The sequence below is a fragment of the Panthera pardus genome, unplaced genomic scaffold, assembly GCF_024362965.1.
Source record: "Panthera pardus isolate Hobbes unplaced genomic scaffold, ASM2436296v1 HiC_scaffold_27, whole genome shotgun sequence".
Lineage (NCBI taxonomy): Eukaryota > Metazoa > Chordata > Mammalia > Carnivora > Felidae > Panthera > Panthera pardus.
In genome coordinates, this window is record NW_026526843.1 from 119,908,655 (window position 1) to 119,922,013 (window position 13,359).

At 45.7% G+C, this 13,359-nt stretch overlaps 1 protein-coding gene across 2 annotated transcripts in view; it reads right to left on the bottom strand.

The window, feature by feature from the left end:
* Nucleotides 1-13,359, bottom strand: part of PRKX (protein kinase cAMP-dependent X-linked catalytic subunit) — a 72,095-nt gene that overhangs the window by 42,438 nt on the left and 16,298 nt on the right. For both annotated transcript variants that reach the window (XM_053891884.1, XM_053891883.1), the window contains exon 2: nucleotides 2,317-2,485. In XM_053891884.1, the coding sequence (XP_053747859.1) occupies nucleotides 2,317-2,485 (169 nt within the window). The remainder of the gene's footprint in view (nucleotides 1-2,316; nucleotides 2,486-13,359) is intronic.

Consider the following 13,359-nt stretch of genomic DNA (forward strand, 5'->3'; position numbering starts at 1 on the left):
ACTGAAACCAGTAGAGAGATTTTTAAATGAGGCCCTGCCACCTTTTCCCCAAACCTGTGAGTTTAAGCCCTCCAAGACGAATATCTAAATGTTCCTTAAATTCCACGTAGATTTAAAGATGAGGAAAAACTCCCTTCTTCTCAGCCACACCCGACATTGAACTTGACATATAAACAGACTACACCTGGGGGTGCCCGGCTGGCTCAGTGCATAGAGCATTCGACTGTTGATCTCGGGGTTGTGAGTTCAAGCCCCATAATGGGTGTAGAAATTACTTAAAGAATAAAATGTTTAAAGATAAATAAATAAAAATAAAAAGACGACATTTGACTGTGTGTCCTGTTCCTGTGCTGTTGAGAAATCACACTCTATAAAAAGCAAAAGAAGCCTATTTGGATAACCCAGGATCAGCCTGTATTGCACCGAAATCTAGGCTTCTAGAATGTGTGATGGAAACAAGCCAGGGGTGAAAGAAGGAGGCAGAAAGAACTCAAGACAGCTATGTCGTGCGAGCTCCCGTCTTTCCGCGTGCGTGTTCAATTTCCGCAAGTTTGAAGATTCCATCTTGGGAAGTCCCCTGACCTAGATTCTCGAATCGCAAAGCCAGTCCAGACCCCAGAGTATCTAGGCTGCTCCCTGCTGCTCCCCGTGTCCCCACATGGTCCCTGCATCCCGTGAACCGCAAGATTGGTTGGAAACTCCCTACCTTTGGAAGGAAGCCCAAGACACGGGAGAACAGTCCAGGAATAAGATAAAGGAGTGCAGGTCCCTAATATTTGTTTAGGGGTGTCTGGGTGACTCCGTTGGTGAAGCATCGGGCTCTTGATTTCGGCTCAGGTCGTGATCTCGTGGTTCCTGAGATCCAGCCCTGCATCAGGCTCTGGACTGTCAGCGCAGAGCCTGTTTGGGATGCTCTCTCTTTCTCTCTCCCTTTGTCGCTCTCTGCCCCTCCCTTGCTTGTGTTTTCTCTCTCTCTCTCTCTCTCTCAAAAATAAATAAACTTTCTTCCCGGGAATCGCTATTTTCGTTTATGCAAGGGACAGAACTAGAAGCTTCCCTTAATCCTAGAGGAAGATCGACGTGCGTTCGTGTTTCTAACCACTCTGGCCCCGAGGACCAAACGGGAGGCTCACCGCTGACTGAATGGGCAGCACTGAGTGCCCTGAATCACCGGTGACTTTTCTGACTTGAAACCACGATATGGTAGTGAGCCCTCCGCATCGGCACAGAATCACCTGCACCTCCAGAAAAGGAAAGTAAAACCAAAAAAAAAAAAAAAAAAAAAAAAAAAAATCAACCGGTTCCATTCTCCTCCTCGTTAAACATGCAACATGGCCCTGTTCTGGGTAAGGTGCCACTTTGGGCTTGGAGGATGGGGCCCCGGCGGCCTTGTGCTTGGAGGCGTCCGTCCCTAAGTCGGGATGCATGCGAGATGCTTCGGAGCCGTGGCGAACGGCTCCTGTGTCTGTGTGCAGACAGGTGTATCAGAGAAGGGCAGGAGTTGGTCAGGTGCAGGGGTGTCCAGAGGGGAGATGCACAGGAAGGAGGCACTGCAGGGGAGGGGTGGCCCGAGGGACGCGGGGGAGGGACAGCGTGGACCCCTTCTCCTGCAGGCGGCGCTCTGAGATCGGGCAGCGGATGACAGGGTGTAGGAAAGAGACAGCGAGCAGAAGGGAAAGCCAGAGGTGCATCCACAAGGAGCCTTTTAGGGACACTAAGCCACTGGGGCCATATTCTGGGGACCGCAGGATTCCCTGAGGATCTGCAGGTGCCAATGAAGGTCACCAGAGAGGTCTCTCGGGACGATCTCCGCAGCTGTGAGATGGAGACCGCCTTGGCGGGAAGGAGGCCTTGCAGGGCAAAACCCGCTGCGAGGTCCGTGTCAAAACTCAGGGAAGAGACGGGGGCCTGGATCAGGCAGGGGCGGGGGGTGGGAATAAGGAGGAGCAAGAGGAAGACGGCAGAAGGGAAGACGTAGACACTGGTTGCAAGGTACCCACACCCATGGGTGCCGCACGGAAAGACAGCCACGTCTGGGCATCCCACCTCTGACACCTGGCTGCAGAATGGTCTTACCCTCTGCTAGCAAAGAGCATCAGAGGAGAGAGATGTATTTGTTCAGTGCTGGGCACGCTCAACTAGACGGGTCTGTGGTGCATCTAAATGGAGATACAGAATCGTCCACTAGAAACCCAACGAGTGGCCTGCACGAATGAGGCTGAGCAGGTGACTGAGGGCCAGCTGTGACCTCACCGCCCAGCACCTGGGATCTGAGACAGGGTGGGGACCAGCAGGGGGCGGTGGGGAGGGACTCACAGCTTGACCAGGAACGGGTGGCTGACTTCCTTCAGCACCGACTTCTCGTTGTGCACGTGCTGTTCCTGCTTCAGCCGGATGACGTCGGGGATGCTCATGACCTTCAGGGCGAAGAAGTGCTTGGCCGTCTTCTCCTTGACCAGCTGTACCCGCCCGAACGTCCCTGTGCCTGGAGGAGGGGGGACAGCGCACAAGGCTGCATCAGGACCTTGAGGAAATTCCAGCAGCTTCAAAGCTCATGACCCGAGGATACAGCAGGAGGGCTGAGAATCTAGGACAAGCTGCCTTCTGGAAGCTTCAAGGGAGGGCACATGTGATGTGCGTACAGTCAGTCACCTGCCTCTGAAATGTTCTGTAATTCAGGGGGACAGTGTGGGGTGGGGAGGGGGAGTGGGGAAGCCGGCCATCGTTTCTGTAGATGAGTCATCCCACAGACCGCACGCACACGCACGCACACGGACGGGGACAGACAGAAAGGAAAGTTTCAATATCCTAACTACTTTGGATGTAAATTTTAAAAAATAAAAAAATAAAGTTAAATTACAAAGTTAAAAAAAATAATAAAATAAAATGAAATAGAAAAAAAAAAGGAAAGTTTCAGTAAAGGCATTTCTTCAACGTGTTTTTTTCCTCTTCAAGACTTTCTGAATAAAGACAAAGGATCGGGCACACGACACTCATCAGCTGGGTCTTTACGTTAAAATATGCAGAGGATTGGAATATGGGACAGATACCAATAGGATATGGGAATACATACGTATTCAGGTAGGATATAAAGGAATAGAGTCTGAGAGGGGGTTGAAATTTAAAAATTGCAATCCCTACTAATATGCAAGGAAATCCAACCTTTTATACCCTGGCAGGACCTTCCCAACCCAAATGCAACCTCCACCGGCCCTCCCAGACCCTTCTATTCCTAGGGGGGCATGGTGGCCACCTTGGAGCCCTCACCCAGGCTGGCAACCACTTAATGCAAATATGAGGTCAAAGATCCAAGGGAATTTTATCGACAGCCAGAAAAGATATAAAGATGGGAGAGCAAAATGGAAATCTGTACCTGTGAGCCTCCAGGTACCTGGCGCCCACGGAGCTTATCAATGGCGGCTGTGTTTTCCATCAATGTCTGTCTAGGCAATAATGAGGAGGAAGGGGTCTTCCCGGGGAAGAAGGTCAACAGTTGGGGCTCTCTGGTTGGAATAATGCCAATTAACGTGGTAAGAGGGAGAAAGAAATTCAAGGCGAGCTGAGAAGAAAAGGGAGCCCCTCCGCCAACATAACCACACAGCCACAGATTTCCTTTTTTGCCCTACAGAGTTTGGAATCGCACACGGTGACGTGAAAAAGAGAACAAAGTCCCAGTGAGGCAAGACATTTGGTTTTAGCATTTTCTACACATTAGAATTGCCGAGCTGTGAAATAAATCTCCTCGCCTCCCCGGGCGGGGGCTCGTGGGGGTCGGAGAAGGCACAGTGAGTAGGAACCTTGGCCTTTAGATGCACTTTCCGATCATGAATATTTGACCACGGGAGAAACAGAAAGTGATCAACAAAAGCCAAGAAAAGAAAGTGCTGTGTAAGAAGAAGGAAATGACGAGGGGCTGATCCACTTTCAAAGTAGATTTGCTCATCAGAAGAATTTGGAAGCAAACACAGGACTGTAAAGAGGCTAAGGCAGGAGCGTGTTGCTGAAATTCTGCACCATCAAGACAAAAGCACGAAGCGTGTGGGGAGGAAGGCTGTACAGAGAGTGAACTGGCAATGCTGACTCGTTTTTAGGACGACGCTGATGTTTCCACTGGGTCAGATGCAAGGTTTGCCGTGTATGTGATCCGTGAACTGGCGCAAACACATTTAATCCTTTTTGGCCTCTGTTGTTCACCTCCCCTACAGGGCAGGTAGCCCTCAGGGGAACATAAAAGGACAGCCACACCACTGGGTAGATGCCCATGATGGAAAGAAGGCTGCGTGCCTAGATCTTACACTCTGCTACCGTGCTTTCTGCCCATGCGTCTCCACTGCCCCCGAGAAGAACCCGACTCGTCCCTGGACTGCATTTACTAGATGATACTTTGGCTTCTCAGCACCTGAGTCGGATCTGCACCTGGACATTGTCAGTGCCTATGCACGTACGTGAAACACACCAGCTATGACCCAGATTTTTCTGTGTCTCTCCCGGCCACTTGCGTTAAGCTCCCTCTGAGCAGTGTCAGCCGTAAACACACAGAACTCAAAACGGGGGACTTCTGAGTGACAGTCAAAGCCCGTGCCACCCTGTTGGACGCGGGCAGTCCCTGGACGCCATCGGATTCCAGGACCACACAAGTAAAGTCTTGTTCAAGGGGGACGAAACCAGTACAGTGCAATTGTCTCCTTGACCGGCTTCAATGCACAGAACACACGACCACGTGAGTGGTGTTGGCTGTAACTCATCAAGGTGGTGGGAAGAAATGGGCAAACAGGGCTTTTCCCACTTGGTGCTGGGAAGCTCACCAACATCCACCGCCAGCTCTCAGTGTCTGTCTGTAGGAAACACAAAAGTCCAGGGGCGCCTGGCTGGCTCAGTCCCTTGAGCATCCAACTTCAGCTCAGGTCATGCATGATCTCACAGGCTGTGAGTTCGAGCCCCGCGTGGGGCTCTGTGCTGACAGCTCAGAGCCTGGAGCCTGCTTCAGATTCTCTCCCTCTCTCCCTGCCCCTGCCCCCGCTCCTGCTCTGTCTCCCTCTCTCAAAAATAAATAAATAAATGTTAAACAAGAACAAAATTTTTAAAGAAGAAAGTAAAACTTCCAGTTTTTAGCTTTGTTGTACGTAAGGACGGCCTTATGAGTTATAGCCAACACCACTCACGTTGTCGTTGTGCTCTGTGCATTGAAGGCGGTCAACGTAACAATTGCTGGGTACTAGTTGCTAAGAGAGTAAATCCCAAAAGCTCTCATAACAAGAACAAGAATTTTGGTTAACTGTATGAGAAGACGCACGTTAACTAGTTAGTGGTAATTATTTCGACACATGCGTATTTCTCAAGTCATAATGCTATCCACCTTAAACTAATAGAGTGTTGTGAATAACACCTCAATAAAACTGAAAAAAACAAAACAAAACAAAACTCTACCCCAACAGGGTTTAAATAAAATAACACACACAGGGCACACGACACAGCATCTCAACCAATGTAATAAATGAATTTTCCATCTGTGTAAAAAAAGAGAGAGACAGAGAGAGCGCTTCATCAATGCAAACACTTAAAATGGGTGAATTTTGTTGTAAATTATACCTCAAGAACACTGACCCCCACACCAAAAAATTTGGGCTGAGAGTTTTTTTTTTAAGTAAGCTCCATGAAACAGAGGTGGAATTTGTTTCCACCCATTATTCTTTGGGGCCCTGGATACAGACATCCGTCAACCCTCAACTGAAAGGTAGAATATATCTCGTGGGGAAAGGATCCCACACAGGGCATGGGAACTGGGAACAAATCTATTGCTACAGGAAGACAGAAGACTAGAAGGTCCTTTGATAAATGTGGACAAAGTTAGAGAAGCTTGCCCAGACTGAGAAGCAGGAATGAGGAGAAGGTGACAACCCAGGGTGGCATCTCAGGCCTGTGTATGGTACTAACACCTTTGGCCCTAAATAGCTCCAATTCCACAGGGAATGCAACAAGGAATATTTAAAGTACCTCCATATAGGGGCGCCTGGGTAGCTCAGTCAGTTAAGAGGCCGACTTCAGCTCAGGTCATGATCTCGCGGTCCGTGAGTTCTAGCCCCGTGTCGGGCTCTGTGCTGACAGCTCCGAGCCTGGAGCCTGCTTCGGATTCTGTGTCTCCCTCTCTCTGACCCTCCCCAGTTCATGCTCTGTCTCTCCCTGTCTCAAAAATAAATGTTAAAAAAAAAAAAATTAAAAAAATAAATAAATAAAAAATAAAGTACCTATATTTGCCAAAAAAAAAAAAAAAAATTGAGGAAGTCCATCCACAATAACGCAAAGAAGGTCCACACAGTTGTTAATGGGATCACAGAGAAGCCAGTTCCTGGTTTTATGGATGTCCTTTGATTATGGAAGATATTATCCCTGGGGGTGAGGGCACATGGGGAGTCTCCTGTCCACTATTTCACAACTTCTGAAGAGTCTTACGTTATGGAGAGTCAAACTATTTCCTGTAAGAAATTTTAGGAAAAATCATGTCTACCTTAAACCCAAGTTGAGTAGCCTGTGTGACCATCTTCAAGAAGGCCTATACCCTAAGTGCACAGGTTCAGGATTCGACCGCAGATATTTTGGTAAAAACGTCTCTTCCTCGAAAGTCATCCGTTCAGTCTGCTTCCTTAGAAGTCCAGTGATTGTCAGAGGTGACTGGGCCAGCTGCTGTGAGTCTTTCCTTCCTGCATAGTTTCCTTTCGGTTACTTTATTTCTTCTAAGTTTTGCTTTACTTGTTTTTTGTTTTGTTCTGCTTTGGTTTTTGACTGTTTTTTGACAGCACTGAAAGGAGGCATTTCTTGTAGTTTCCTCTAAAAGACTCTTAACGATGTCCTTGATACTGACCCTGTAAGTTTTTAAGCCAATGCCACTGACGGGTCCATCGTACCTGGTGCCACTAAACTTGACTGACTGCTGGTGATCGCAAAAATGAAGAAAACAGAGGGAAATGAAATTCCGTTCCCAACCGCAACGCACGCTCCTGGAGACAGAACTGTGTTCTCTCCAGCCTCCCTTTACACAAAGTTTCCTCACTAATGGGCACCCCATGGTGTTTTCTGCTACAAACATACAACTAACTACAAACAGGAGGTTTTCTCAGTTCTTAAGGAGTTCAAAATCAAACAGACACACAGGAACCACAAAACGCTACAGGTCCGTAAGCACATTCAGACCTGGCACAGAATGTCAAATACCTAAGCCACGACCTCACCGTTTAAACGTTGTGGAAAAGAACAAGGAGAAGGTAATAATAGGTCCCAAGAGGAACTAACAAACCCACAAGCCAGCCCACACAGGTAAGAGTGAAACAGTACCAATTGCAATTGTATAAAAGTATTCACACTCAAACAAATAATTGCATGAAGGCGTTTCCTTTGAAACAAAGACAAAGACAGACATGGACATTGGGTTTGATGTGAATGTGTCTGTATTCGGGTCTCCCGCCTCCTCCCCAAAGGTACACCCAAAATATAAAATCCCATTTCATTTATTTACTTTGGATATGAGAATACAGTTTTATTTTGTGCCATGAAATAGACTCTGACTGGGTAACACGGATATGTGTTCCCTGATCCCAAGGCAAGAAGAGTCACAAAAGGAGTTAAAGATGAATAGATGCACAGTAAATGATAGGTAGACAGATCCATGGGTAGATGATAGATAGATGGATACATGACTGGATAGGTGGGTAAGTGGATGGATGGATAGATAGATAGATAGATAGCATAGATGGATGGATGATAGATAGATAGATAGATAGATAGATAGATAGATAGATAGATAGATAGACAGGATGCATACATGGATGGATGGATGGATGGATGGATGGATGGATGGACAGATGGAAAGACAAATGGATGGATAGATTGACAGACAGGATTCATAGATCAATGGATGGATGGATGGATGGATGGATGGATAGATAGGTATGATGGATGGATGGATGGATGGATGGATGGATGGATGGACGGACAGACGGACAAATGGATGGATAGATTGACAGACAGGATTCATAGATCAACGGATGGATGGATGGATGGATGGGTGGATGGATGGATGGATAGATAGGTATGATGGATGGATGGAAGGATGGATGGATGGATGGACAGATAGATATAAACAGACACAAAGATGATACACAGACAACTGATAGGTAGACACATGAGTGATCTAATAAGACAGATGAGATAGAGGATAGCTAGCACATAAATAAATAGACACAGACACAGACCAATAATAAATAGATTACTGATACATACATTGATAGAGGATAGAGAAGATAAACGAGTAGATAAGACGGATGGACTGGCGGATGGACAGAAAGATACTAGCTTTGTAGATAAATAGATAGAAAGATGGACAGATAGACACTAATTAACTTTAGCCATTTATTTACTTTGTAAGCTTATTTCCCAAATAGAAAATAAAACCTTGTCAAAACCCACCTGGCAATAACCCATAACATCCAACTTGATTTCCTAACAGCCCACACAATGCTGGGACAGTCCAAACTACTCCACACAGTTATGGCACACACTGGGTTGGGAGGGAACACGTTCCTTCCTCATCCGTCCACGTGGCACATTAAGGTACATGGGATGATACAGGGGGGTATGTACTGAGGAGCAGCAACCAGAAACCTCCTTGGGTGACCCCCACCCCACCATAAGCAGCTACAGGAGGGTCTGGACTATGCTTCACACCCAAGACTGCCTGAGGATCGGACACCCCTGTCCTCAAGGCCCTGTGTCCCCCAGATGCAGCCAGTGTGCATGACGGGGACGTGGCAGAACATGACACACCCTTAATTCACCCGGCATGCCACGTGGCCTGAAGGAATAAGCAGACTCCTAACGTGAGGCTGGTACACAGTGGGAAGGATCTCGGACTCAGCTGAGTCACTGGACATCCTGAGAAATCTGGGGAGGGTCTCTTCCCACCAGGGGACACCACACGAGCCAGTTAGCAGCGTCCTCCTGTACCGGGAAGTGCTGAACTCTATTTGGACCTGTTGAAATCAGCTTGGGGAATGTGTAAAGCAACTGAAAAGCATACAACTGCTAAGGAGGCCAAAAGCATTCAGCCTGTTGGTCATTAAAATATCTGTCCCCGCTTTATAGTGTTGGTGGCTTCTATGTGTTGAAAAGATGTCTGTGAAAAGATACAGGACGCTAAGATGGGGACCAGGGGGTCACGGGAGAGGACAGACCGGGGACAAAAACAGAGGTGCATTTCACAGTTTAATTTTCTTAGTTTTTTTTTTTTATTCTCAAAGTATAGAAACGTTTTATCTACATAATAGCAACATTTGAGTGAAACGGATCAATTACATGAAATTGATGCATTAAGTAATTATTTCAAAATACAGCTGACCCTTGAATAACCCCGGGGGCTAGGGGTACTGGACCGCCCCCCATGCAGTTGAAAATCCACGTGCAACTTTTGACTCCCCCAAAACATTAACTACTAATAGCCTAGCGCTGACTGGAAGCCTTCCCAATAACGTACACAGTTGATTCACACACGGTTTGTATGTTCCATGTATGTTCCATGTACTATATTGTTACAATAAAGTAAGCTAGAGAAAAGAAACCGTGATTAAGAAAATTCTAAGGAAGGGGTGCCTGGGTGGCTCAGTTGGTTAAGCATCCAACTCGGCTCAGGTCATAATCTCATGGTTCGTGGGTTCAAGCCCCACGTCGGGCTCTGTGCTAACAGCTCGGAGCCTGGAGCCTGCTTTGGATACTGTGTCTCCCTCTCTCTCTGCCCCTCCCCTGCTCACACTCTGTCTCTCTCTCTCTCTCTCTCTCTCAGAAATATATAAATATATATTTTTTTAATTTTTAAAAAGAAAATCCTAAGGAAAATACATTTACAGTACTGTACTCAATTTATTGTAAATATATATACATACATATATATGTGTATATGTATGTATATATACATCACGTATAAGACGCCCCACGCAGTTCAAACTCATGTTATTCGAGAGTCTACTGTAATTACTACATCATAATATATGAACTTATCATCACAAAACCCATTTCCTTTCCTTTTCGCATTGTCCCCCTCTTGGTAATATCAGAAAAGATTATAAGCTACAATGTATGAAATAATAAATGTCTAACGCATGCAATTCTCCTTTCAAAAGGCAATTGTGAAAATTACTGTTGCAGACAAGTACAGCCAGACTTTTGTTTTATGGGGGGGAAAAAAGCCCTTAAAAAAATGTCTGCTAATTCTGCGATTTAACTTAAAAACACAGAACTGGACACTCTGAAAGGGTGACTCTTATGGTCTGTAAATTATCTATCTCTCAGTATGCAAAACTTACAGAAAAGGTGTGCTTTGGACAATCTCATGAAGGTTCTTTGTTTTAACTTGGAATATTTACTTCAAAGATCAGCTGGAAAAAAAAAAAAAACTGGACCAATTCAGCTCAGCACTGAGCGGGAGGGGGTTGTTTTGCGAGATCGCTTGTCTAGACAGCTTTTTGTGTTTTTAAACAAGTAACTCCCTCAAAACTTTGCCGAGTCAAGCCACGTTCAATTTCACATCGTTCTATTTTAAAAGATAAAAATAGAACAGACATTTTAGAACCACAATTCTCCTATTTACAAATTGTTTACTAAATTATGCTCTCCCCCATCAAAGACACAAAATAGGTAATCACGAATGAAAAAAGAAACACAGGAAGTTCCTGCACGCCCCCAGCCGGAGCAAATGTCCCACAAGGGAAATGCTTTGAATTCCTGGCTCGGCTTCAGTGCTCCTATAAGCAGGAGATCTGCAGCTTTTAATGTCACTCGGCTGAGTCTGTACCAAGATGAACAAAGGTCGGTCTTCACACGTTCACAATACAAGCTGGCCAGGTTAAAGGCGCAGCCCTAACCTGTATCCAGGACGGGATGGGCGTGTGTCAGAGAAACCCCTCAAATGCCCCCAAATGTACAGCCCTATAGATCATGGTTCCTCAGCCTCAGGACTATCGGCATTTGGGGCTGGGCGACTCTCTGGGGCGGGGCATCCTGTGCTCCATTTGGTGCTGACCAGCGGCTCTGGTCTCCACCCACCAGATGCCAGGAGCAACCCTTATACCCAGGTGTGACAACCAGAAATGTCCCCAGACATTCTCAAGTGTGTGTGGAAAAACAGAAAGCACCAATGGTTGAAAACAACCACCACTGATGGACAGATGACAGACAGACACATGATACATGATTACGATGATAGAGAATAGATACATGGGTGGATGGATGGATAGATGATAGGTAGGTAGATAGATAGATAGATAGATAGATAGATAGATAGATATGATGGATAGATAGATTTTAGATAGATAGATAGATAGATCAAAATAGGGATGGATGGATAGATACATAAGATGGATAGATAGGACAGATAGGATGATAGATATAGACAGGATGGATGGATGATGGATAGGATGGATAGACAGATAAATAGGTAGATAGATATAGGGATGGATGGATGGATAGATTGGATGGATGGATGGATGGATGGATGGATGGATGGATGGATAGATATGATGGATAGATAAATGATAGATAGATAGATAGATAGATAGATACATAGATCAAAATAGGGATGGATGGATAGATACATAAGATGGATAGACAGGACAGATAGGTATATAGATATAGACAGAATGGATGGATGATGGATAGGATGGATAGATAAATAAATAGATAGGTAGATAGATATAGGGATGGATGGATGGATAGATAGGATGGATGGATGGATGGATGGATGGATGGATGGATAGATCAAAATAGGGATGGATGGATAAATAGATAAGATGGATAGATAGGGTAGATAGGTAGATAGATATAGACAGGATGGATGGATGATGGATAGGATGGATAGATAGATATAGATAGATAGATAGATAGATAGATATAGGGATGGATGGATAGATAGGATGGATGGATGGATAGATAGGATGGATGGATGGATAGATAGATAGATAGATAGATAGATAGATAGATATAGATAGGATGGATAGATAGGATGGATGGATAGATGGATGGATAGATAGATAGATAGATAGATAGATATAATGGATGGGTGAATGGATGGATGGATGGATGGATAGATGGATAGATAGATAGATAGATAGATAGATAGATAGATAGATAGATATAGATAGGATGGATAGATAGGATGGATGGATAGATTGGATGGATGGATGGATGGATGGACAGATAGATATAGATAGGAGTGATGGATAAATAGATATAGATAAATAGGATGGATAGATAGGATGGATGGATGGATAGATAGATAGGTAGATAGATAGATGCAGATAGGACGGATAGATAGGATGGATAGATAGATAGATAGATAGATAGATAGATAGATAGATAGAGATAGGACGGATAGATAGGATGGATGGATAGATACATACATACATACATAGGCAGACAAATGAGAGACAGAATCTCTCACGCTAAGCCACAGTTTCCTCCACCTTGCCATAAATGACATCTGGGGAGTCCTGAGTACTGTAGAATGTTGAGAAGCATCCCTTTTTTTGCAACCAGCAGATGCTTGTGCCACACCCCCTCCAAACTCCGCTCGTAACAACCAATAGTGGTCGGACATTGCCAAGTGTCCAGGGGGAACGGCAGTGCCCCTAGTTACGAACCCTTGCCATGCAGCAAGCACTGGAGGTAGGACCTTCTGTGGGGCAGGAACCTTCCCCAACCTGCCGTCCACCACAGAAGGCACAAGCTCACAGGGGCTACTGGGGATCTGACATGTGGCCATTGAGACTAGCTGATGAGACCATTGTATTGCATGTGGCTCGTGGCTACCATATTGGACTGCTTTAAAGGTCCACCGTTCACAGGCGCCTGGGTGGCTCAGTGGGTTAAGCATCTGACTTCAGCACGGGTCATGATGTCGTGGTTCATGAGATCAAGCCCCACGCCAGGCTCTGAGCTATCAGCGCAGATTCTGTGTCTCCCTCCCTCTCTGCCCCTCTGCTGCTCACACTCTGTCTTTCTGTATCAAAAATAAATATTTAAGGATAATAAAGTTCTACCATTCAGCTCACCCGTGTTATGAATACACCCTAGGTCTCTGAACAAAGACAGAGTCAATACAAGGAGGCCAGCTGTTGTTTCCACCGCGGTTCGTATTTCACTGTGTGTCAGACGCTCACACGCCCCTGATGCAGGAAGGCACAATATAAAGGCGGTTCCTGCTTTCACTTAGTTTAGTTACAACCAGGCCGGGCGGGCAGGCAGCAAACATTCGTTATACTAGCAATAATAACGTTGATGAGCTTACTGGGGTTTCCTGAGCTTGTGGAGGCTCTGTGA